Source organism: Cydia splendana, chromosome 12 (assembly GCF_910591565.1).
Source record: "Cydia splendana chromosome 12, ilCydSple1.2, whole genome shotgun sequence".
NCBI lineage: Eukaryota > Metazoa > Arthropoda > Insecta > Lepidoptera > Tortricidae > Cydia > Cydia splendana.
In genome coordinates this window covers 21,144,377-21,171,898 of record NC_085971.1, presented here as the reverse complement: position 1 = coordinate 21,171,898, position 27,522 = coordinate 21,144,377, and the positions used below count along the sequence as shown (strand labels likewise).

At 37.3% G+C, this 27,522-nt stretch overlaps 2 protein-coding genes across 2 annotated transcripts in view; one reads left to right on the top strand and one right to left on the bottom strand.

Moving 5' to 3' along the window:
- The window catches only part of LOC134795660 (uncharacterized), a 117,637-nt gene that overhangs the window by 1,206 nt on the left and 88,909 nt on the right, over positions 1 to 27,522 (top strand). The window lies entirely within an intron of this gene.
- LOC134795662 (beta-alanine transporter-like) overlaps positions 1,948 to 27,522 on the bottom strand; it is a 62,743-nt gene continuing 37,168 nt past the window's right edge. Inside the window, exons 10-12 of the mRNA XM_063767576.1 lie at positions 5,967 to 6,074; positions 3,243 to 3,402; positions 1,948 to 2,482 (exon numbers count right to left, since the gene is read on the bottom strand). Coding sequence (XP_063623646.1) covers positions 2,271 to 2,482; positions 3,243 to 3,402; positions 5,967 to 6,074 — 480 coding nt within the window. The 3' untranslated portion in view covers positions 1,948 to 2,270. The remainder of the gene's footprint in view (positions 2,483 to 3,242; positions 3,403 to 5,966; positions 6,075 to 27,522) is intronic.

The following is a 27,522-nucleotide window of genomic DNA, read 5'->3' as shown; positions in this document are numbered from 1 at the left end:
TATTTGAAAAAAGTTTGCCCCTCTTTCCTAAGTAGCGCCATAAGATTCAGGGGCAAACTTAAGTCAATCGAGTGTTGTGGCTACCCCCCCTTTTAGGGGTTGAATTTGTATAGCCTATAACCTGGCCGGGGATGTTCTTGACAGATTAGTAAAATTTGCATCAAAATCCGTTCAGCCGTTTTCACGTGATGCGCGTTCAAATAAACAGACAAACAGATAAACAGACAAAAAATCTAAAAACTGTTGGAACGTGTTCTGTTATCGATTCTAAGTATCCCCAGCCAACTTTTTTTCGAATATTTTCCATGTACAGACTTTCAACCCTCTTCGGCTTTATTATATGTATAGAAGATAGATATTTTATCAAAATATTTTTGACGATATAAATATTAGTAATTTTATAACCCAAAACTGCTTAGGAAAGAAAATTAAAAGAATAAAAACGATCATCGTTTTAAAAACTTGTTATTTAAATGTACTTACAGCGAATAAAATAATTAAAAAAATATCGGTTACTGATGAAGTTAAAGTGACGTCACAAAGTTTGTGTCTCCCCCCTCCCCCGTGTCACAATATGTCACATTTTCTTGACCCCCTCCCACCCCCTAAACGTGTGACGTAATTAATGGATGACCCCCTAGGTATATTTAGGCTTTCCGGTGCATGCGACTCTAAACTCAAAATACACCAATCCTCAAATACTACCAATATTAAAAAAAACTATTCCCATAACGAATGAAACGCAAATGAACTTAATGCCAAAATGAACCGTTCTCGATTTGCACTTTCCCCAATATGGGCCAATTCCAAATGGACTGAAGCTCATTAAAACCGATACACAAAAGGCTCTTTTCCCAAAATACCCTAAATTTTAATCGCAGAACACCCGATTTCCATAATGATTGATTCACAAAACGGCCTTTTCCCAAAATACACTAAATTCTTGATTGTCATGTTTTAATAGAATAAAACCTCGTGTATTCTGCCACTACAGATGCTGTCTTAACATTGGCCACTTCCGATTTTTCGCCCCCGAAAACCCCCATATAGCAAATTTCATCGAATTCGTCAGAGCTGTTTCCAAGATCCCCGAAATATATATATATATATAAATAAATATATGTACAAGAATTGCTCGTTTAAAGGTATAAGATACATATTTTGTACGGAATCCTAAAAAGCAACGTACCGTGTATACCATGAATCTAGTATTAAACTGGATTGGGCATGAGTGGTGGGGATAACTGACAGAACGGGATAGTCTTACGTATCTTTCAGTAGGAGTAGCAGAGAAAGCGCTATTATTGTTTGTCCTTATCACAGTCTCACATATGTTTTGTTCCCCACCATTTTTTTAGTATGGATAATGGTGGGCAACAAATAAATTCGACCAATCACAGTGTCGCATTTGCGTATGTTTTGTCCCTCACGGAGGCACGCGTATACCACTTCTATACGATCCTACCTTCTATGGTGTATACAGTATGACAATCGAGGATTTGGTGTATTTTGGGAACAGGCCGTTTTGTGAATCAATCATTATGGAAATTAGGTGTTCTGATACTTTCCCGCATTTCAAATTTAGGGTATTTTGGGAAAAGAGCCTTCTGTGTATCGGTTTTTATGAGCTCCAGTCTATTTGGAATTGGCCCATATTGGGGAAAGTGCAAATCGAGAACGGGTCATTTTGGCAACAAGTTCATTTGGCTTTCATTCGTTATGAGAATAGTTTTTTTCAATATTGGTAGTATTTGATAATTAGTGTATTTTGAGTTTAGTGTCGCATGCACCGGAAAGTATTTAGGTTCTATCGTTGTCTTCTATAGGATACCTATTTAATTGTAGTTGCCTAGGTATCTAGAATATTCTAGAACATCAATACATCGACTGGTCTGGGGTTTACGATATAAAGGTAGTGGATGAAAATTAGGTAATAAAACCAGTTAACATGAAAAGACATTTAATTGAGTTGTAATACTTCCTGTAATACATGAGCATGATGAGCAATGAACATGTCACCACTCACCTAGGACCTATTTTACCACGGTGACAATTGAGATTTTCCTGTCCATTTCTGGGTCGATAAGTAACAATGATACAGTCATGGTCAATATGGACTTTAAGAAACAGCCATGTACGGTGAATTGTCACTAATAATAGTCACCACCACGGTGACACAGGGGCCCGGAGACGGCAATTCGTCGCGACGTCGAGTATCCGTCCTTAATTACTAATTACGTAGGTAGAGAGGCAGCGGCGCCCCGCCCTGGTCACACCAGGCTCTCGTCAAATAGCATCTCGAGCGTGCGCAGGCCCGGCTTGGACTTGGCTTGGGCCTGCGTGGTCGTCGTGGGTGTGGTGCATTTAGGCGTGGTGCAGGTGGGGCACCAGGGGCACGGCGTCGTCTCCGGCATCGGTCGGTAGGTCGTAGAGAAGATCTTCCTCTTCTCCGTTTGTACGAATATGATGCAGTAGAACATAACTGTCAAATGGCCAAAACACTAGCTGTCACTGACGGAGAGAATCGCCATGGCCAACAGTGTTACAGTTAGACAAAGATAAGTCTGCAACAGTGCAACTGTTATTTATACGTCTGTGAGAGGGACTAAGGCCGCACGGCGACGCGCGTTAGTCGTATTTGCAACGCGCTACAGCCAGTGGCGGATTTGCCCTAAAGCCAAATAGGCCTGGGCCTAGGGCGGCAAGATATTAGGGGTGGCAAATTGTGACAAAAAAATCACTGATGATAACAAGAAATAACTCAAAATGTAAATATGATGGGTGCTGAGAATGGGGCGACTACAGGGCCTGGGGCCTAGCGGCCTAGGGCAGCAAAGACTGCAACTCCGCCACTGGCTACGGCATCGCTATTAACGCGCGTTAGTCGCATTTGCAACGCGCTACATAAGCGACTGTATCTATGCGAACGCGCGACAGCCTCGCTACAAAAATCGCCGTGGGCGAGCGGCCGAACATAAGCAGTAGCGTTTTCACATTGTCCCATCCGATATTGGAAGTCGGATGAACTTTAGAGACAAATTCCTTTGGCATTAAGTCCTTTTATTTTTGCATTGACGTTTTCTTTTGCTCGACACATAGTAATTCAATATATAAAATTAATATCAAAAGCACTTTTTTACTTTTTGCTTCTTTATATGTGTATCCGATATCTGTTATCGGAACGGACAATGTAAATTAAAACGGTCTACGAGATACGGTCTACAGGAAGCTAGGCAACTGACACAGGTAGAAGAGCACGGCGATGGTGGCGAAGATGGCGCGCAGCGGCTTGAGGTCCATGGCCCAGACGGAGGCCGTCAGCACGATGCACATGATGATCAGCATCACCGGCACGTACACCGTCGAGTACCAGATCCAGATGTCGTACAACAGCTCCTTCTCCTGCAACATACACATATATACACCACGACCTAGCTCTCGCATCAATACAGACCTACGCCATATCATACCTATCTAAATACATTTAACTTCTCCGGATATCTAAAGCGCTGGTGGCAGTGCTGTCACAGACCGAAGTGGAACCTAATTATAATATTCTATATCAGCACGGGCTCGGCATCAAGCGCACATTTTCATTTAGAATATTTATAAAACGATTTATATAAACGATTTTGGATATCAAAATCCAATCCATGTTGTTTCGGTGGTTGTTCAGTACCTACCTACTACGGTAATCTGCACTGACTAGGCAGCGACCGAGTGTGGAGGCCATTCACTTCTGGAAAGCGCTGTGAGATTTACATTATCATACAGTCACGACGGCTTCATGTTGCTGTCAACTGGTATAATGGCTCAGAATTAGGTTAAAAATGAAAGTCTTCTTTCTTAAGGGGCCCACATAATATCGTAGGTATAATAGGGTCCCGTTTTTACCGTTTGGGTACGGAACCCTAAAACCTACCACCGATTCTAATAAACCCTACACTACAACAGCAAAGAGCAGATAAAGCGGCGCAAGGAACTCAGCGGGACTTTCTTAAATATTTATGTAACATCACTAGGTATATTTATTTTCTTCCTGTTCTTAGCTAATAGGGCAAGTTATATATCATTTTCGTGTAAGGGGATGAAATGGGGGGGGAGGGGTTAAAGCTTGTATGGAAGAAAAATAAAAACCGGCCAAGTGCGAGTCGGACTCGCAAACGAAGGGTTCCGTACCATTATCTATAAAAACGGTCACCCATCCAAGTACTGACCCCGCCCGACGTTGCTTAACTTCGGTCAAAAATCACGTTTGTTGTGTGGGATTGGGAGCCCCACTTAAATCTTTATTTTATTCTGTTTTTACAAGCTTTTATTTACTTTCACCTGTCCCGTTGTCTGTAATCAAATCTTGCAAGTTAAATATTTGACCCACCTTTATTTTATTCTGTTTTTACAAGCTTTTATTTACTTTCACCTGTCCCGTTGTCTGTACCTAATCAAATCTTGCAAGTTAAATTTGACCCACTTCCCGACTTCCAATGAATCTGAAAACTTACATACACACATACTTAAGTCGGGTGACAATGCAATATTATGGTGCCATCGAGCTGATCTGATGATGGAGACCGGAGGTGGCCATCTGAACTCTGTGATAAAACAACGAAACCTAATTGTGTTTGGGGTTTTTAGAATTGTCTCGACGAGTAGTTGCCTGTGGAAAGAAAAGAACAGTCAGCGATAAAAGCTTGTAATAAAAATGAAATTTTTGCCAAAAACTTTTAGTATTTGTTGTTATAGCGGCAACAGAAATACATAATCTGTGAAAATTTCAACTGTCTAGCTATCACGGTTCGTGAGATACAGCCTGGTGACAGACGGACGGAGGGACGGACAGCGGAGTCTTAGTAATAGGGTCACGTTTTACCCTTTGGGTACGGAACCCTAAAAACGACAAATTTGTGCCAAAAAACGCAAAAACGCATGGAAAATCATTTAAACATTGTATTTATACTTTTAAAATGCCAAGTTTTTATCTTTGACTTTGGGCATAAATCAAATCAAAAATCAAATCAAAAATATACTTTATTCATGTAGGCCTAGCAACAAGCTCTTATGAATCGTAATTAATCTTAATCTAATTATGAATGAATGAATGAATGAATGAATGAATGAATGAATGAATGAATGAATGAATGAATGAATGAATGAATGAATGAATGAATGAATAATATTTATTTCAGGACTAGTCCCATATTATGTTAGTAACAAGTTTATACTACTTAAATTTAGTGTTAGTGCAAAGCAACATAAATAAAATTTAACAAATAAAACTTATAACCTACCTACGTGGAGCGCGATACATGGAGCTGTGTCCATCTCCGCATCAGCGCGGAATCCCAGCGGTCATTATCAGAGCAATTTATTGATGTTAATATTATTCCATAATAAAATTGGATTATTATACATATCAAATTTAACACTAAGAATTTCACAAAAGGATCGTCAAACATTAAAAAGATTGTATAAAAAAATACTAGTCTAGAATTTCTAGAATAAAATCTAAATAGTTCCATTTGTATGGAAATTGTCACCGCCACTCGCCATAAATAATATTTTTTTTAAGAAAAAATGTATGAATGCCTACTTTAAAGTGATATTATTTTCCAGAATGAAGAATAAATGGGTTACATAGTTAATTTTTTTATTTAGTGCAAATCGCCACACTGTGATTGTAACAGCCAAAATTGTCACAAAAAATTATATAACATTTTCATTTTTTGTACAAAAATATTTTTTATTTATGGGTAGGTATAATAATTAATTCAAAAATAAATTCCTCGTCCCTAAATTACACGAAAATGATACACAACTTGCCCTAGTTGCTATTAACAGGAAGAAATATAGCATAATAGATTGGACCTGGGGAGCCGACCCTTTCACCCCCCCTTTTTGGAGTGGTTTGAAAAATTGAGTAAGTAGGTAAAAGGGTATTAAGGCCAAATGGACAAGTAAGTAGGTACCATGACAGCTCCGATAACGAGTCCCACGCCGACGAGACTCCAGAAGGCCGTGAGGATCCCGAGCCGCCGGTACATCAGCAGGTGCGGGATGTGGAACAGCGAGTGCACCTGCGACACGGAGAGGGTTACGGGGCCTATCCGTTACAATAAGTAATACATACCTCGGACCTGATGGTTCATCTACACGTTGGTCCATTATAGTGGTCCACTACGATGGGCCAACGTGTAGAGCTGTAGAGAGGGTAGTGGTGTCGGATGACTTATGGCTCGGCGAATGGCCATGGGATGTGGCCGCGGTGTCGGTTTTTCGTCCGCACATCACAGGTAGTGGGCCAGCAATGGCGATACGCATCTACACGTGGCCCAATCCACAGTGCGTGCTCGAACGCGGTCGAGTGTGGGCGTTTGTGCTCAGCATCAATTTAAGTTTTTTTTTTGTATTAAAAATGACGACTACGTGGCCTCATTATGGAAGTAATGAAGGAATAGGAAATTTACGCAGACAGTACATTTACAATTTAAATAAATATAACAATAACATACCAATACTTAAATATTATAAATGAATATTAGTTACATATCTAACTATACATAGTAAGTACCTACATTGCACAATTTGCACAGCCATGTTGTTAAGCTAGTAACAAAATTAAATAAAAAATATAATATGCTCTAAAATAATTTAAGCAAATTAAGGTAACAAGAAATTGACAAGAAATTAAAAAAGATATTTAATTAATTCTTTAAAAAAATCTAACATTCAATTTTTTTCGGGAAGTAGGTATCATCAAAAAACTGCAGCTTCTACGCCATTTTTTTTTAATTACTTGGAGAAAATATTGGTACGTGGCGTATAAATAAATTGCTGCAACGGCTAATGCTTCCACGTCCATCTTGGAAACCGGATAGATCACAACTGAATGTCGCCATCGTGTGGTTGCATTCCAACCATCGCATAGCCATCTCACTGGCCCAGGACCCATGAGGGTTCCGGGGGAATTTGCCCGCAACCATAGAGGTACAAATATAGAGATGAAATGGCGGAGGGGCGAGATGACTGAACAAGATGCTCTTATGGAACTTTCAGAGAAAATAATATTTAATATTATTAAATCTTGTTTTTAATTTTGTCGCATTGAGTATATGTTCTGACCCTCACGGGCTCACTATACATATAAAGTATATGTCCTTCCCCGTGACTCAAAATATCTCTATGCCAAATTTCAACTAAATCGGTTCAGCGGTTTAAGCGTGAAGAGGTAACAGACAGACAGACAGACAGACACACTTTCGCATTTATAATATTAGTATATATAGTATAGTATAGGTCTAAGCCTGAAACCGTTTTTTTTATCAATTTTTTTTTAAAGAAGAGGGTTTCGTCACGCAGTGCATGACGATGTCCCCCGAAACAGTTGAAGTAGGGAAGGTAAGAAATACAATCTCCATGTATCAAAAAGTGTGTCCGCCAAAAAACCTTAAATAGGTGGCGCCACAATACCTAGAATATTTGATAAAAAATTTCAAATCATTGATAGCGCATTTCACTCCGTCAATAACGCCTAAAGCCCCCTCAATACCTACTCTATAGAGAGATTTGGAACTATTATTTATAGCTGACAGCTGGACACTTTTGCAACAGTTCTGCCATAATGTAAGAGATTGTCGTCCTTCCTCTACTTACCGTCCATATACGAGGGGTGTTCAAAATATTCTCGGTATGAAAATGAAAACAAACAAGTACGAAAAGTTTGATATTTTTATTTTTCAATATACTCCCTCCCTATGTTCATCCACTTAAAAGATCGATCAATTTTTTTTAAATCCCCGATAAAAATTTTTTTTTGTCTTTGGTGTAAAAATGCTCCTCCACTGCCGCCTTCAATGCTTCATCATCAGAAAAAAAATATTCCATGCAGATCCTTTTTAAGATTGGGGAACAAAAAGAAGACGCTGGGGGCTAAGACCGGACTATACGGTGGGTGAGTAACAGTTTCAAACCCACATTCAACAATAGCTGCCTTGGCAATATGAGCAGTATGGACGGGGGCGTTGTCACGCAGAAGCAGAACACCTTTGGTTATCTTTGCTCGCCTCTTTTCTTTGATAGCATCCTTTAATTGACGTTGAATGTTAGCGTAGTACTGTCCTGTGATATTTACACCTTTTTCTTTATAATCGATTAGTAATATTCCTTCAGAATCCCAAAATATCGTGGCCATGACCTTGCCAGCTGAAGGGACGACCTTGAACATCTTGGGATGAGCTGAACCCTTAATGTGCCACTGCATGGACTCTTGTTTACTCTCTGGGTCATAATGATGAACCCAGGTTTAATCTCCAGTAACTATTCTTTGCAGCACCTCATCAGGATTTTCACCGCACAGGTCAATAACATCGGAACTACACGCTACACGCATGTCTTTTTGAAGCCGAGTCAGCATTCGCGGAACCCATCTTGCACTTACTTTTGACATATTAAGATGGTCATGGATAATATCATGTACGATACCAATAGAAAGATTGGTTACTTGAGCTAGATTTTACCTTCACTCGACCATCTTCCAATATAAGTTTTTCCACTTTATCAATATTTTCTTGTGAAGTAGCTACTACAGGCCGACCAGGTCTAGGGTCATCTTCAATACTAGCCCTTCCACCCTTAAATTCGCTTGACCACTTTTAAATGGTAGATAAAGAAGGAGCAGACTCACGGTAAACACAATCCATTTCCTCTTTTATGGTTTTTTTATTTTTACCCTGTTTTGTCGAGAATCTTATGACGCATTGATGTTCTGATTTAGTTAACATTGTCAATTCGCACATGATGTTCATGTTTGTTCAGCAATTGCAGAAAAACAAAAGAACATCTCGGTTCGAATTATACTTTTTTTTAATGTCAATGAATAAACCTTAGCGGCCAGTAACAAAAGAAATTTTAGAAGAGGTTGTAAGATATCAATACCGAGAATATTTTGAACGCCCCTCGTAGGTGTACCAGTCAATTTTTTGCCAATCTGATTAAATTGCCCGATCGAATCAGAACGTGCGGACGCAAACGCCAATAGGGAGTATTACTGCAATCGCCAGAGTGCAGCACTAATTTGTTTAGTAAACCATAAAGTAAATAACTTATACATACTACGCCTTAAACTTTTCACTATGACATTGATATGCACCAAGGCGGTTTGTTTACAGGTGGCCTACCGCGAAACGCGAAAATCGGGATTTCTTTATCTGCCTCTCTATCGATCGAATAAGCAAGAGTGATAGAGAGGCAGAAACCGAACTTTCGATTGTCGTGTTTCGCGGTAGGCCATGTGATTGATGATGTCAACGAGGTTTGTTTACTGTATGTGCTAGTGGTGCCACCCACGCGGAGCTTAGCCTAATATTCCCTTATTTGGCTCGCCGAATTCAACCGCCGATAATGCAGATATTACCGATAAAATAAGATGCGGACGCAAGAATACCAATTTGTGACGCCAGTATTTTCGTTCTGGGGCATTTTTAGGGTTCCGTAGCCAAATGGCAAAAAACGGAACCCTTATGGATTCGACATGTCTGTCTGTCTGTCTGTCCGTCCGTATGTCACAGCCACTTTTTCCGAAACTATAAGAACTATACTGTTGAAACTTGATAAGTAGATGTATTCTGTGAACCGCATTAAGATTTTCACACAAAAATAGAAAAAAAAAACAATAAATTTTGGGGGTTCCCCATACTAGACCTGAAACTCAAAAAAAATTTTTTTTCATCAAACCCATACGTGTGGTGTATCTATGGATAGGTCTTCAAAAATGATATTGAGGTTTCTAATATCATTTTTTTTCTAAACTGAATAGTTTGCGCGAGAGACACTTCCAAAGTGGTAAAATGTGTCCCCCCCCCCCCCCTGTAACTTCTAAAATAAGAGAATGATAAAACTAAACATAAATATATGGTATACATTACCATGCAAACTAGCTTTCACCGAAAATTGGTTTCAACAAGATCTAGTAAGTAGTTTTTTTTAATACGTCATAAATCGTAAACCACAATTTACGGAACCCTTCATGGGCGAGTCCGACTCGCACTTGGCCGCTTTTTTCAATTTAGAGGGCTCTAATATCACCATAAATCTAAAATTGGTGATTAAATTGGAGATTGACGCCCCAGAAAAAAAAAAGCTTAAGTTGACGCAACAGAAAACCGATGTGTCGCCAAAGTGATTTTTGTTTTTAAGTATTTTAAACTACTTATTTATAATTGTCTGAAAATACTCGTAAACATTTTTTTGTCGTCGATCTGCAAAGAAGCATTTCACAGGCTGTCCCGTACAAACGCATTTTATTTCGTTGAAGTATTAGGTACCACTTTTTATTCAGCATTTAGTGATAAGTAATTATTATTCTGAAAATTCGCGTGTATACCAAGTGTATACGGGACAACTGTAGATAGACAACTTCATGAAATGTCGCAAAGTAAGATAGGTAGCGTACTATGCTAATGCCGGCGATGAAGATGGTGGCGCCCGGGCGGTCGAAGGTGAAGAAAAAGAAGTGCCACGCGAGCGTCCAGTCGGGCGCCTCGGTGGTGGTGGTGGAGGCCTGCGGGGCCTGCGCCTGTCGGAGGGCCGCTCCCATTGCCTGCTGCAGGATATATGCAACGCCGCCGAACGATCATTAACAACCGGAAAACCAAATCACAAACAATACTGTACGATTTCTTCAATTATCTTTACATTGTCTGGTGTAAATAAGCTCGAAAACTGAAAATATTATATTTAAAGCAATGAATAAAATATATTTGGCTATGACATTAGCATGACATGATTGACAAGACGCGAGATTAAAAAAATATTTCATTCAAGAATATTATTCTGCGTGTAGGTCTCATCATGCCTCATACCGTCACTTCACATGGCGTTGCGTAGCAGGCAGGCAGGCACGCAGTAGCAGGCCGGCCGCACAGGCTTTAAGCCCCCCATTCACACTCCTACCGTATAGGCCGCCTCGTAGTCCGCCTCGTTGGGTAGGATTGTGTATGGGGGTTGCGGACTACGAGCCGTCCTACCGTTTAGCCGTTTGTAGGACGGCTCGTAGTCCGCAACCCCCATACACAATCCTACCCAAGTAACATTTTAGTCCTATAATTTTAGTTTTTATCGCTAAAAGCTTGTATAGACGTCGTATTAAGGTTTCAGAGATGACCACCTGTCGTATAAAAGCGCTTGGCAACACCTTTTTGCTCTATAGGCTTATACAGCTAATATATTCTATAAGCAATTGATGTAAAGGTTTACATCATCATTTTATAGAGCCGTTACAGGCGTGTACTATACTGCCCTCTTAAAGCAATTGGCGGTATCTCAAAAAAAAGCATTTTTGAGTTAGTTATACCATCGTCTACCTTAAAACATTCTGCATAAGGTGTACGAAACAAAAAAGTCGTATTTTATCTATAACATGACTAAAAACCGCAAAGAATATTTTGCATATCTCAATTTTCCCACAGTTTTCGAAGCCATTTAGCAGTAGTCTAATATTCCTAAGGTATATAGCAGTATATAGTCAATTACTGCCAAACTGCTACAAAAAACTATTTTTTAAGACGAACTATTAGAAGGCGAGTGACCGTATCTTTAGTTACGGCCAAATCGCTAAGTATTCTGTATGCAAGATACCTACTGTCCTTCGTGCAATTAGTACCTACCTATCTAGTAACTCATTGTCATTACGAATTGTTGTTAACACAGCGAGGAGAAATATTTGCATAATTCTTTGAAATTACCATTCATGCTTAAAAAAGTAGATTAAAGAGAATTAAAGTGACCAGCTTAATTGAACAGATTTAAGGTAAGAGTCATTTTTTATAATTAGCACTTGATTGAATTTCAATGGATCACAAATACATAAATACAATCGGAATGTTAGGTGTTTAGTGAGTTTCGTATATTTTATATAGGTTAATATTATTCGTTATGGGTATGAGTACGAAATACTCTTCGTCAAAAACAGATATTTGAAATAAAGTTAAAAATTAAAATTATTAAAGGATGTCTTAATATCGACCTATAAGTATTTCGTTTATTGTGCTAATTACGCAGTATTAATTTATTTATACAAAACGAAGCGCCGGAAGCTCCGCCCCGGCCCCGGCCCGGTCTAGCTTAAGTCATCCTTAATAGATATGTATATTATATTTTATTTAGACGCACACGACCTTACGTAACTCTTACGTTGCGATTTTCGAGCCAAATTATTGAAAAAAAATATATTTCAGATTTACTATGTCTAGCAGGAAAATAAAAATGTTAATGGAGTTGGCCAGGAAAAATAAACTGCTCAGAGAAAGTTTAAAACTTCACAAAAAACTAAAGCAAGATATAGAGATATTAATTTATTTATTTATTGTCTTTGTTTATGTTATTGTTCATTTATTGCAAACTACGTGTATGTGAGGTGTGCAATAAAGAGTATTGTATTGTATTAAAATCAAAAGTGCTCCCACCTCCAAAGAAAAAGGATAAGCCTGCAGGTATATTCGAAAATAAAAAAGCGCAATATAATAAAATCAATGAAAAATATAATACCATCCAATAGAATGAAATTTTGGTACGAATTACCTGTATCCAGCGCATAGTTTCATGTCATCAAAAACATAGAAAATGATTTATTTTCTTTAAATTTAAGTTACAATTTCTATCTTTGACTATTAAATATATTATTACAATATACCAATATGTTTTTTGTATGCAATTCTTATTCATTTGCAGCCAAAATATATACACTTACTTTTGTAGGGAGCTTTATATACCGACGCTAAGGGAAACAGCGACAACTAAGAAATAAAACCTAATAATACGTAGCGTAATAGCGGTATCTCAAATAAACGACAAAAAAATAATATTTTTATGATAACAACCCTATATATGATAAAAAAAGACACATGATTATATGAAAATTCTGTCGCAGTTAAAATTAACTCACTCTATGGTGACGCGAAATCAATTTTCACGTTTTCTCAAATATCTCGAAATGTCTAAAAATTAGTTACCGCCAATTGCTTTAAGAGGGCAGTATAACAGGTTCAAATATAATCACTATACAGCAATATTACTGTATAATAGTATTTGGAATCACTTTTATGCAACTAATTTGCGCTATTAAGGTTCCCTGCCAAGCCGCTATAGTTTTGTGTTTTAATAGTGACAAAAACCCAACTATACAACGATTTTAGGATATAGTGGCTTTAGAGATGACTGCTATAGTACATAATACTTTAGTAGTTTGCGCTATTAAGGTTCCCTGCAAGCCGCTATAGTTTTGTGTTTTAACAGTGAGAAAAACCCAACTATACAACGATTTTAGGATATAGTGGCTTTAGAGATCACTGCTATAGTACATAATACTTTAGTAGTTTGCGCTATTAAGGTTCCCTGCAAGCCGCTATAGTTTTGTGTTTAAACAGTGACAAAAACCCAACTATACAACGATTATAGGATATAGTGGCTTTAGAGATCACTGCTATAGTACATAATACTTTAGTAGCCATATGAACACTATTATAGAACTGTTTTGCTCTATAGTAGCGTTTTTGGGACATATTTATAGCGTTAAAAAGCGCTTTAGTAGTTTTTAAATCCCTATTATATCTCATCGCTGTAAACGTCACAATGACTCTTTTATATCACAAAACTGTTGTATAGTGGTTTTGTTTTTTCTTTTAAAAGACAACAGCGTTATAGCTGAGTTTTTATGTCTTTTATAAACCGAGTTAGATACATAAAGGTAGAAAACGACTACTTGTAAATGATCAATTTGATCTGTAATGGCTACTTATATCTTGCTTATATAAGTTCAGGCCTAAGCCACATAATGTGGTTCCGTACAAAATATTTTTATATTTCAATGAATTGATAAAAAAGACCCCAGTGATATTAGTGATTGTAGGTGAGATTTATCATCAATGATTTAATACAAGCATAAAATCGTGACGGTTTAGATATTTATCGACATCCATTATTAGCACATTTTTTTTACCAATCTCATTGAAAAAGGAAACAACAGTAATGACTACATCTAAATTTAAAAAAAATCCTATATCTTTCTAAAGAGTTTGTAGGTGCAACTGGGTCACAGCAAAATTCTTTTGGAACTCTAATTTTAATCATGATGGCGGTGAATATTTCGTCCTAAGTTCTATAGTTAGCCTATAAAAGCGTCGGATTTACTTCTTGGCTGTATAGTAGTAACTATGGTGAATATCATAATATTTTATTAAATTATTTTATTAAAAACATAAATAAATCGAGGGGGCATTTAAAATTCCTCATTAACCTAATACTATTCTAACGGTAAAACTTCCGTCCCATATACTTTTTGCACTAAAGACCGAATTATTCGACATCTAAATGGCGCATATTAATATAACGTCTTTATTTATCACCATTTTACTTAGTACCGTTTTTGTGAAGTAAACACACAACAAGTAGTAAAGGAACTATGAATTCTACAATAGTATAAAAAAGCACTATAATAGAATTTCAAATACTACTATAGTATAAAACGTGTGAATAAATACACATGTATCCATTTGTGTCATTCAAACGCTTTATTAACGCGCGTTGTAAAAGCGCCCGTGGAAATGGGGAGTTAAGGTTAGTTTTCGTTCATGTCGTCTCAGATATGGGTAGAGTTGCCAGATGGTCGGGATTTGGCGGGATTTTCTCGATTTTTAGCATGTGTTCCCGATTCCCGACAAAGTGAAAACTGTCCCGAAAAACAGCTTCACGTTATAAAACAATAATTTCAAGTTCCGAACTGTCGTGGAGCGAGCGAGCGACCCGCGTCGAGCGTAATGTAAAATATCGTTGGGTGATTATCTCAACAAATTTTTTTTGCGGCGGAGCTGATAATGACAGTGTGGACTAATTGTTTCACAATGGTATTTTTTTTCTGAAAACCTTACACAAATTATTATCTTAAGCCAAATCGCAAAATGTTATAAAAGTTATTGATATTTATAAAAAAAATTTTTTTCGCTGCAATTATAATTTTGGTGTAGTGTCCCGAATCCGTTTTTCTTGAATGATTTCTATAGTAGAACCATAACATGCATTTATTTAAATAAAACTTCACAAACTTTTACTCGTTATTAGTCTACATAAGAAAATAAAAGTAAAGATTAGTACATGAATTGATACTCTAAGCTAAGCATTAATAGTTGTCCTGGTAAAATAGTAAATTTTGGTGGTAAATATTGAAAATGAATTTTATGGTCGAACGAAACGCAACAAGGCTAACAAACGTATTAATTTAGGTCTGCTCTGGCACTGAACGATGATGCACGTGTCGTATGACGCTAGATCTGTCCAGCAAACGCGTAAGTATCTAATTTTGGTGTATTAATTTTGGTTTTGACGACTGGTCTGGCCTAGTGGGTAGTGATCCTGCCTACGAAGCCGATGGTCCTGGGTTCGAATCCCAGTAAGGGCATTTATTTGTGTGATGACACAGATATTTGTTCCTGAGTCATGGTTGTTTTCTATGTATTTAAGTATTTATATATTATATATATCGTTGTCTGAGTACCCACAACACGAGCCTTCTTGAGCTTACTGTGGGACATGGTCAATCTGTGCAAGAATGTCCTATAATATTTATTTATTTATTAATAGTAGTTTATGTGACTGCTACATAATGAAAGGCATTAAAATACGAGTGTGGGTTTATGAAACGAATGAAATGAGTTTCATAATAGTATCACACGAGTGTTTTAATGCCTCATTATGTACAGTTACATACACTGCTTTATCTACACACATATTATAAACTTTCTATGATATATTCACTAACCTCATATTACAACCGACATTGGGGCACTTTCCTCTCTGGCGGAACTCGCGGATATGAGATGGCGTCTCCGAAATATCTTTATCGCACATTTTACACGAAACTTTTGTTATAGTTACTTTAAAAACAACAAAACAAATTATTTTTTACTACAAACTAATTAAAAGATAAACTGTACGTCAAATGGCGGCAAATGAAAACTTTTTTCACGCATGTCACGCATCCGTAGTTTTTTTTTAATTCAGAGACAAACTAGAGTCGGGGTCGATTACCATATCGTCCGATACCAACTTACAAGCGAGATTTGTCAGTATTGTATGCAATTGACATTTGATTTCGAATAAAACGTCATCTCGACTGATATTAGAATAGGGGTCAAATCAAATTGCTTTTTTTTTCAGAGATGTTCGAAATTCGAATTTCATTACCAAATCGATTTTGATATAGTAATGAAGCTATTACCACATTTTCACAGATAAGAAATTTGCTGTAACAAAACAGTTTATCGTAATGTGGGCCATTATTTACGGATTTTGAAGGCATCATAGAGAGTTTATGATATGTGTGTAGATAAAATACTTTTTCATCACACTTGCTCGGAAAAGATGTATTTACACGTAGGGCTTGCGGGCGGGAAATTGAACTTTTCGCCCTAGGGCGGAAAAAATCTTTTCCGAGCAAGTGTGATGAAAAACACTTATTTACACGTAGGGCTTGCGGGCGGGAAATTGAAATTTTCGCCCTAGGGCGGAAAAGTGTTTTATACAGAAGTTTGTTTTTATTAATTCTCCTTTTTTTCCTTACAAGTGTGATGAAAAACATTGTGTGTGCCACGGGCGGTAAAGAAATTCCGAACTCGTGAACATTTTAAGCCCTCGCTTCGCGTCGGGCTTAAAATTGACACTCGTTCGTAATTTCTTATTTCCCGCCCTTAATACACAATGTACTATTTAATGCGATTTTGGTGGTGTATCTAACTAATGAACGAAAAGTAGTTGTTTTTGTGTGAAATGTATTTAAAGCATGTTTATAGTTTCTTTTTTAAAATATAAATTGAAAATGAAGTGAGTGATACGGTTTACTTTTAAATATACTTTTATGCAATGGTTCTAATTTTGGTGCATCAATTTTGGTGGTTTTGGTGGTAATTTGAAAACCACCAAAATTGCTTAATGCCACCAAAATTGATACTATGAGCCATAACTAAGTAATTATGTATTTGCTGTCATATATTTATATTTTGTATTCACAGCATTAATGACTAAGTGCATTGATTACCAGTAAAAAATAAATACTTTACAATAAAACAAAATTTCACTTTTTGTAATTGCACTGACTTTAACCTACATTATTTGACCGTGTAATGTTTTCATCTACCCTCAACTGGCTTAAGGAGCCATTTGAGGGTAGATTTCGTTTACTTTTATTGAAATACCTAAAGATACAGAATATAATAGGGATGGTGGCCAGTAAAATCTAATTTTGGTGACAAGCAATTTATTAAAATCATAATATCTCGAAAACTACTATGTATAATGAAAGGCCATTACTACACAATATCGATTGTGACTAGTTACGTATTGTCGATACATAATTTAGACATAAACTGCAAAAATAAAAAATCCCACCAAAATTAGGTAAATTTTGGACCTGTTGAAATTCACCCCGTTGCTTTTAATACAATTACATTAATTTAAACGTTTTTTTTCCCCCGACTTAAGTCCCAAAATCCCGAATAATTGATATTTTTTCCCGATAACAGGGCCTTTCGATCTGGCAACCCTAGATATGGGTGAATATGGTATCGATGCATTTAGTGTAATGCCCTGAACACAAAATATATGAGATGACCGCGACCGCGACAGTGGTGGGGGTAGTTACTGTGACGTCATAAAGTCGGCAGTACCTACAAACTTTTTTTTATTTTCTTTTAAACACACCATGTGTACCAAATGGGGCACCAAATGGGCTTTGTGAGTAGATCCCAAATATATAACACACTGTATGTAACATTTTCAATACTTGGTCTAACAAATTATTAGAAAACGTTAAAAAAATTCACAATCCACTGTTAACTTTCAAGTGCTCTAAATTGAAAATGGCTTAATGGATTAATCCAAATTAAATACCAAGTGATGTGAATATATACCTACTCTATATAGGTAATGTTAAAAAATAATTAACCATGTAAAACGTTACAGGAGGTCTTTGGAGGTTTATTAGAAATACTTGAAGGCACTTTTAGTTTGTCAATATATTATTTATTATTTAATTTACATTACACGACTTGTTATATATGACGGCTAATGGAAGTAGAGTAATTTGATATTCTCAAGTTTGATTTAAACATCATTCAAACTTGAGCTTCTATATTCAAATTAAATGTGTCAAGCCAGTGTCGATTGCATAGATTAGATTAGATTAATTTATTTCTTATTAACAAGCTTTTATTAGGTCGACCTGTATGTAACTAACTATGTAATGGAATCTAAGGTAACTAATTTAACCATCTTCCAAGGATCATAGCGTCATGAAAATTGGCAGCTGTATGTAGTTCTGATGACAATACAATAATATGGTATTGTCGAACTGATCTGATGATGGAGACAGGAGGTGGCCATAGGAACTCTCGACCTGTATGTAACTAACTGTAATGGAATCTAAGGTAACTAATTTAACCATCTTCCAAGGATCGTATTAGCGTCATGAAAATTAACTGCTGTATGTAATTCTGATGACAATACAATAATATATATGGTACTGTCGAACTGATCTGATGATGAAGACAGGCCTAAATGCTGAATAAATTTTGCATAGTATCGGTTTTGCATATTAAAGCTGAATAATACTTATTTCTTACACAGTTAGTCAGACATTATTCAGCTTAAAGCATTTGTGGTTACTAAAAGCTGCATAATAGCAGCATTAGCAGCAATTAGCTGTATATATTTTGTGTCGTGAGATATTAAGCAGACAATATTAAGAAAAATGTGATAGTGGCTACTAAATACTGAAAAGAAGCGTCGGTGAAGACTTTCAACTGTATAAAAGTGGTTGCAGTTTCTGTTTTAATGCTTGTTTTTGAATAAAGGTGGACGCTATTACTGGAAGCTGTAATTAAATCCACATATTATTTGTTATTCAGTAGCTGCATATATGGGTTAGTTATAGCTTTTATAGACTTCGTCTGAATAATAAATACTAAAACAACACTTATACTTAAGTTATAGCGATTTTAGTACACATATACTATCTTTTCTTGCTAAAAGCTGCAAAATGAACGCAATGAGCAGCGCTATTCAAACTACTGCTTAGTATCAACAAATGCGCGGTGGAGAGGGTTCCGTAGCTTTATAAGTTTATACACGGTCAACAGTGCTACTTGAGCCTGTTTGCTTTGAGCTTGAGCGTGTTTTTATTTTATTTTTAACGCATCTTGCGTATTTATTATTTAATCCAATGAGGTTTAGTTTTCTTAACAATTCTCTTCGATTGGTTATTTTAATTGTCGTTTTAATGACGTAAAACAATTGCTAGCTACCATCGTAAACACTGTTAACTGACCATTTGCATACCTTACTGCAACGAGATAAAGTTTACCAATGGCCATTTAAGGTTGTTGCTAGTTTGCAAACAAGGTGGCAAATGCTAGTTATTGATATTGTTGCATTAAAAACTTGTAGACTGGACTGGGTATGTGAAAAATAAAATAATCACCCCCATTAAAATATAGCGAAATCGATTCTCCACAATCGATCAATCGATTTTGAACAGACTGTTTTTACGTTTCAAGTGGGTCTACTCATACCCATCCCACACTATACTCGTACTCATACCTAAACAATACTGCCCATACCAAACTATACTTGTACTCATACCCGTGATACCCGCTACTAATATACCCGCACCTTCGCACCTATACCATATTCATATTCATACCATACTCGTAACCACACCATACTCATACTATACACATCTTCGTACTCACTTCGTACATCTTTGCATATACCTTTACCTACTACATATTTGTCGGAACTGATAACGGAAAAAATAACTGTGTAGTCTGCCGTGCCCCCAGATTTATCATATAACTTAAATATTATATCGCGTTTATAATATTAGTAGGAAGTAGGATTGAATATTGCCCGTGTTACATACCTATAATGTTTCTCATCAAACTAGTGAGGATCTATGTGGTTTTTACCATTTGTGTATAGAACCCTAATATGCTTTAAGATTGCGAAAACAATTACTATTATACTGATGTTATTCAAAACTTGTTGTTCTAAAACCATTATTATCTAACATGTAGCTTAGTAACGCGAATAATGTGAATGCCTATTCAGAAATTTAGCACGTAATAGCTGTGGCAGCAGCTTATATTCAGCACAGTCGGACGCCATTACGGTTGCTCATATTCTAACTTCTAAAATTAAATAGTGTATCGCGAACTTTCCCAAATATATCAATAAACTATGTTTAGTTCACATGGAGCCTACTAGATGGCGCTAGTAGTCCCCGATTTCGACGTAAACATTAGCGATATTTTATCTTTCCCGTAGTTTTAAAATCCAAAACCTTGCGTAACTTGTGTTATGTGTTGCCTAGATTTTTATGTAAACATAACGAATGTGCAAACTAAGATCAATGTAAATTTGATAGCTTCCAGTTCCTAGGCAATGGTTAGTTCCTTGCGCCTCACAAGATGGCTCTACTAGTACCCAATGTTTTGTTCTTAAACCCAATGTTCCTGGATCCTTAAAATTATGACTTCAAGCATTTCATAACACTTGTATTTTTAGTAAAACATAGCAAATGTATAGATTTAGATTAACGTAATCTTGAACACTCATACATATATAGTTCATCTATATGCACAGAGATGGTTAGTAGGCCTATCATAACTCGTTTCTGAAACCTGAAAAAAATACAGAACATCATGTAACATGTTCCTAAAAATATATCGAATGTATCTAAATAGTTTAACATACATAATAATAAAAACAACGCGCATGTTCGTACAATTTAACTGTTTACCAATTTGTCACTAGATGTCACTTTACAGCGCGCATACTAACCCTACATGGCGGTGTTAAGATTTTTCCTAGAATAAGGACCCGATGCACCGAATATTGTAAATGTTGAGATTTAGCTAGGCAATAGATTTGTACGGTCTGTGTACCCCCTGGGACCTTGTCGGACTATCTTATCAGAAATTAGGAGTTTTCCCGGTTCCCCTTGCGCACGACAGCTGTACGTCTTGGACGCTGCTCGGCCGTAGGAGATTCGTTAGATTAGTCAATTGTTAGGGCGAGCGAAGCGAGCCCTATCACTAATCGACGAACTATGCATTCTTGTGGTACACTTTACGGAAAAACTACTGCACTGTTAGGTTTGAAATTTAACATAGTAATTTAAATTCATGTCTAGATGTGTTATCAAACATAAAAATATCATTTTATAAACGGGTTAGTATCGTTTCGTCTAAAAAGCAGCTGGTCTATGTAGCATCTGGTCTAAAAAGCAGCTCGTCTATATTGCATCTGGTCTAAAAAGCAGGTGGTCTAAAAATCAAATCGTCTAAATAACAGCTCGTCTATGTAGCATCTGGTCTAAAAAGCAGCTCGTCTACGTAGCATGTTGTCTAAAAAACAGCTCGTCTATGTAGCATCTGGTCTAAAAAGCAGCTCGTCTATGTAGCAACTGGTCTAAATAGCCACTGGTCTAAAAGTACCTCCTCCTGCTCAGCCTATATACCTACGTCCCACTGCTGGGCAAGTGGGCACAGGCCTCCTCTCATGCATGAGAGGGTTTGGGCAATAGTCCCCACGCTTGCCCAGAGCGGATTGGGGACTTCACATACACCTTTGAATTTCTTCGCAGAAGTATGCAGGTTTCCTCACGATGTTTTCCTTCACCGAAAAGCAACTGGTAAGTATCAATGATATTTCGTACATAAGCTCCGAAAAGTTAGAAACTAGGTTTGAACCCGAGGCCTCCGGATTGAAAGTCTAGCGTACTACTGCCACGCCACTAGTGCTCGACAAAAAGTACATTTTATAATTACTAAGTGTTTTAAAACGCTGATGATGTAATTAGCAAGCAGTCTTAAAGTAACCAAGTCCACTCTGTATCCAATAAATCAATCTGTTTGCAATTCATATTGAAACTCCTTTACATCGGAAACATACTGGCCACTTTAGACTACATACTGATTCCGTATTTGATTAGATTAATGACAACTACATTCTATTATGTGCTGTTTTCCTGCGATAATGCAATATTATTTTATGGTTATGTGAAATAGTTAACATAAATTATGAATCCCGGACCGAGTAGTGGAGAGCATACACAGCAGGAACTGGTATTTATAGAGAGCCAGAGAGGAGGTAAATCGCTATTACATGACGGCTATAGATACAATTTGAATAAAACTAATAAAGACAGCACTACACTATGGCGTTGCGTAAACCGTGCCGACTGTAGTGCATCTATAAAATTAGGCCCGCAGCGAAACAATGTGAGGACACCCCCAACTCCACATTCCTGCCGAAGAAACAAATTTAGAAATGAAGTAGATTTGATAATTGATTCCTGTAAAAAAGAAGTATGTAAGAATTATGCCCCCGTTAAACAGATTTTTGAAGAACAAATAACTAAATTGAATTTACATGAAAAGTCAAAAAGAAAAATAATAGAAATGGATATGTATGTGTCGAAAAAAGATACACTAAATAGAAAACGAAGAAAATTTCTAAATTTACAAAAAACCAACCCCCTAAATTTAAATGACGTCGAAGTACCTGAAATTTTGGCCACAGACTTTTTGGTATGGTGTGATGGAGACAATAATGACAAAATATTAGTATTTTGTACCAAAAAAAGTCAAAATACAATAAAAAACATTAAGGGCAAACAGTTTTTCGGAGACTCCACCTTCAAAAGAGTTCCCAAACCCTTCAAACAACTTTTCACGTTACAATTGGATATTGGAAGTAACGAAAACCATACGAATATTGTTCCAGTTGTCTATGCCCTCCTCCCTGACAAAACAAAAAGAACATATATCAGATTGTTTGAGGCACTTAAAAGAGAATTATCGCTTGACATAGACTTTTTCAAATGTGACTACGAAGTAGGCCAATACAAAGCGTTCAGAATGGTATTCCCTCAAGCTAAGTTGACTGGATGCTACTTCCATTTTAACAAAAATGTATGGGATAAGGGTGAAGAAATGAATCTCACATCAACAAAGGAAGGACGCCACGCTGTCAGATTGACCGCGAATTTACCATTGATTCCCACCGCTTGTATAGCCGACGCTTGGATTAATATTATACAAATAACACCTGATACGGACGAAATGCGGGATTTCCATCGGTATGTAAACAAGCAATGGCTTTCATTACCCATGATAAGCTGTGCCAAGGAAAGACATCGCACGACGAACAGTGTCGAAGCTTGGCATAGAAGATTGAATAGTCGAGTGGCCCGAAAGCCCACATTTGTTTATTTCTTGCAAAAAATACGCGAAGAATCCAAAATCCAAGACATTAAACTGTGTAAAAACATTTTCAACGTCAACAACAGAAAAAAGGTTGATATAAAATTCGACACTGAATATACTAAGCTGTTGACTGCGTTGGAGGAGGGTTTGATTACGCCATTTGACTTTCTGGAGAAGGTTACAGAAGTGAAAAAGTATTTAAAAATATACAAACGATAGGAACGGGATAGGTGATGCAAGAATATGAGAAATGCCACATTAGGAGCAAGAAAGTTTTTAGTTTAATAAGAAGCATTCTTTAGTTTAAAAAACGCATTTTCTCTTTGATAACAAGCATTTTAGTCCAATAGTTTAATTAAGAATAAAATGTTATTTTCACCTACAGCCTGGCGTATTATTCTTATTTACCTTACTACAGTCGCCATCAGTCGCAAATACTTCTGAGCAGCGTTAACCCATTCATTGCCGACGCTTCATATTTTTAATCATCACAGTGCCGCCTCCTTCCACGCGACGACGCGAATTCGCGTCCTCGGTATCACGTTTAGGCATAGACAGGACGCGAATTCGCGTCTTCGGCACTGAATGGGTTAACGCTGCAACCGGGCGACGATGTATATAATATATATTGACGAACACAAACACAGAAAACATCCATGACTCAGGTACAAATATCTGTGATACTTACACAAATATATACCCTCACCGGGATTCGAACCCGGGATCTCCGCTTAGCAGGCAGAGTCACTACCAACTAAGCTACGCAGGCCGTCAAAGTTATTTCTAAGTTTCAACTTACGCACTAAAAAAACACTTTTCATATTAAAATCAGTAGGTATTATTTATTATACACCGAGGCCCTGAGGAACCCAAAAGATTTTAACAGCGTACTTCAGATGATATTGATATTACTATTAATTAATGCCTTTATTGATAATAAATATGTACACTGTACAGCAAACTAACTACTTAAATCTAGAAATATTAACTAGCTTAAATCTAGAAAATTAAATAAAAACTTTAATTAATGTTATATCCAATTAAGTATTTTAACAAAATATTGTTTAGAACCAAACTAATTAATAAAGCTAAGCATGTCCATGTGAACAAATCATTAGATGAATGAAAGAAAGACAATACTATCCCTAGGCGAGAAACACGTCCCAATAAGCGGTTTCTGTAGCCTGTGGACGCCTGTGACGTCAGAAACACAATTTAGACAAAATGCATTGTAGACTACTTGCATTAAAGACGAATAGCGTTTTAGACAAGTTGCGTCTTAGACGAGTGGTATTTTTAGACCAGTTGCTTCTTAGGCGAAAAGCATTTTAGACCAGTTGCCATGGGCGTTTTAGACAAATTGGTTTTTAGACCACCTGTTTTTTAGACCAGATGCAATATAGACGAGCTGCTTTTTAGACCAGATGCTACATAGACCAGCTGCTTTTTAGACGAAACGATACTAACCCTTATAAACCTAAAAAAATAAAATAAAGTAATAACACTTTGTATTACTACTAGCGCCATCTGTTGGCAAAATGATGAATTAACATTCGTGCTAATGTTAATTATTTCTTTCTCTAACAGATGGCGTTAGTAATTAAATAAATAAATAAATATTAGACATTCTTATACAAATTGACTACTTAAGAAGGCTTGTGTTGTGGGTATTCAGACAATACGATACCTATGTGGTGTTTTCAAGTTCAATAATGTCGATGGCGCTTACGCCATTAACAACGAGGAATACCAAAGTGGGTACAATTTTGGATTCAACCCACCTCGCTTCACTTGGTTTGATTCCCATTTTAGCAATTATGTTTTTGTGAATACCTACTAGAACAATCAATCTTGCTGTATATTTACTGCGGAGGTCAATTTACTCGTATGTTTTGTGACGCTGACGATGTGATGAGCAGTCATGTTGTGTTAGCAAACTTAAATCGGGTACTTAATTTTCAGTTCGAGATACAGTTTTGGCGCCATTCATTTATTACGTAAGACGATTTTGGGGTGGAGGGGGGTCGAACATATCTTATTTTTTCTTACAAGGGGGTGGGTAGGGTTACCCAGACGTCAGGAATTTTCCTGACATGTCAGTAATTTTGGCCGTTTGTCAGGAATGCGGCCGGAATACGAAAATGTCAGGATTTTTTGTGAATTAACAGATTTTTTTATTATGTACTTAAAAAGGTACGTTATTGAAATTTACTTACATATAAATCCAAAATAAATCAAATTTAAACAATGTATCAAACATACATATAGATATCGCTTACGGCTAGCCCCCCCGTCGCCGATGTGAGCGTCAGGAAAAATATTCGCAAATCAGGAATTTTGTCAGGAAATTCCAAATTTGAATCTGGTAACTCTAGGTGGGAGGGGGTTTTCATAGTTCTTAAGTAAGATCACAAAGATGCGATATTTTTTTTAATTTCTATGAAATTATGACGTTTAAAATAATACTTCCACACTCTATGCTATCAAACACGGTGCAGAGTTAGCTTAAACGAGCTCAAGTACCTTTGTACAGGTACAAATAAACATTCATAAAAATATTTTTTTGAAAATAAATTATATTTGTGGCTGGACAGGGTCAGCCTATTCTTATTATTTCTTACATAGGGGAGGGAGGGGGTCAAAAGCTGGCAAAAATTGTCTTACGTAATTAATGAATGGCGCCTTTAGTGTTACTATTGCTTGGAACTGCTAAAATTATAAATAAAGATAAGCATAATTAATACAAACTTCAGTGACTTAGGGCCGATACAGACGGACTACAACCCGACTGCAACTTGTATGGGAACTGCACGCCAATCGAAACGTCGGCGTGCAGTTCAGCAAAATGACCCAGTACCCTGGCAGTACCTAGTGGAACTCAGGTTTGGTGTAACAAAGGCACATTATGGTTTGGTCATCCGACTCATCTTGATGAGCACTTAGGAGAGTAGTACCCAAGATAGAGCCGATGCCGAACCCTGGCAGTACCTAGTGGAGCTCGGGTTTGATGCAACATACATAGACACACGCTGTTTTGAATATCCGACTCGTCATGATGATCACTGGGTAGATCAGTACTTTCAGTACCCAAGATAGTTGATGGTGAACCCTGACAGTGCCTAATGGAGCTCGGGTTTTATACAACATAGGCACACGCTGTTTTGGTCATGCAACTCGTCTTGATGAGAACTTAGGAAAGTAGTACCCAAGATAGAGCTGATGCTGAACCCTGGCTGAACCTAGTGGAACTCTATCAGGTTTGATGCAACATAGACACACGCTATTTTGGACATCCGACTCGTCATGATGAGCACTTGGGAGAACAGTACCCAAGATAGAACTCATGCTGAACCCTGGCAGTACCTAGTGGAACTCAGGTTTGTTGCAACATAGGCACACGCTGTTTTGGTCATCTGACACGTCTTAATGAGAACTTGGAAGAGCAGTACCCAAGATAGAGCTGATGCTGGACCCTGGCTGTACCTAGTGGAACTGTGTGTGTTAGTTTATGTGCGGAGCAGCGTGATTACCGCCAGTAGGTGTCCAGACGGGATAGTTTTTAGATCAATTGTGTGGAGTGGACGCAAAAATAAATTCAAGAACATTGGCGCTGACCCAACATTATGTAGGAAAGCCAGTTGGGTTCCTTACAAAAAGTACTGGGCGACCGTGTAGGATGTAAAGCCCCCTCCAGACTATGCGCGTGAATCGTGGGCGAAGCCGCGAACGCGAGTGTGGAGTCTAGTTCGCTGATATGCGAAATCGACTCCAGACTCGCGTTCGCGGCTTCGCGCCGCGATTCGCGCACGAGTGTGGAGCGGGCTTAATGCACTTATGAAATTGTATATTACGTGTGGATGATATTGGCAATTTGATTTTGTCGTCTGGACACGTTTTTAAAGGACAAAGTAAAAGCTGTAACAGACAGGCGTACCTACCGGACAGCAACCGGTTCGGTACGTTAAGGTAGAAAACCTCCGCGAGCCCTTACAAAGCTCTGCTTTTTGCTAGTAAAATATTAAGTCAAGAGATTAAATACCTACGTAATGAAATTAATGCTGATTTATATTGTTAATAAAAACGAAAACGAAGGGACTCGTTTCGGAAAGGACGGCCGACTGTAACAACCACGGCAGACTACCCACGTCTTAAGTAATAATTTCTGATTTATTTCATTTTTATTAAATTTTGCGGGTACTGCAACATTGCCAGA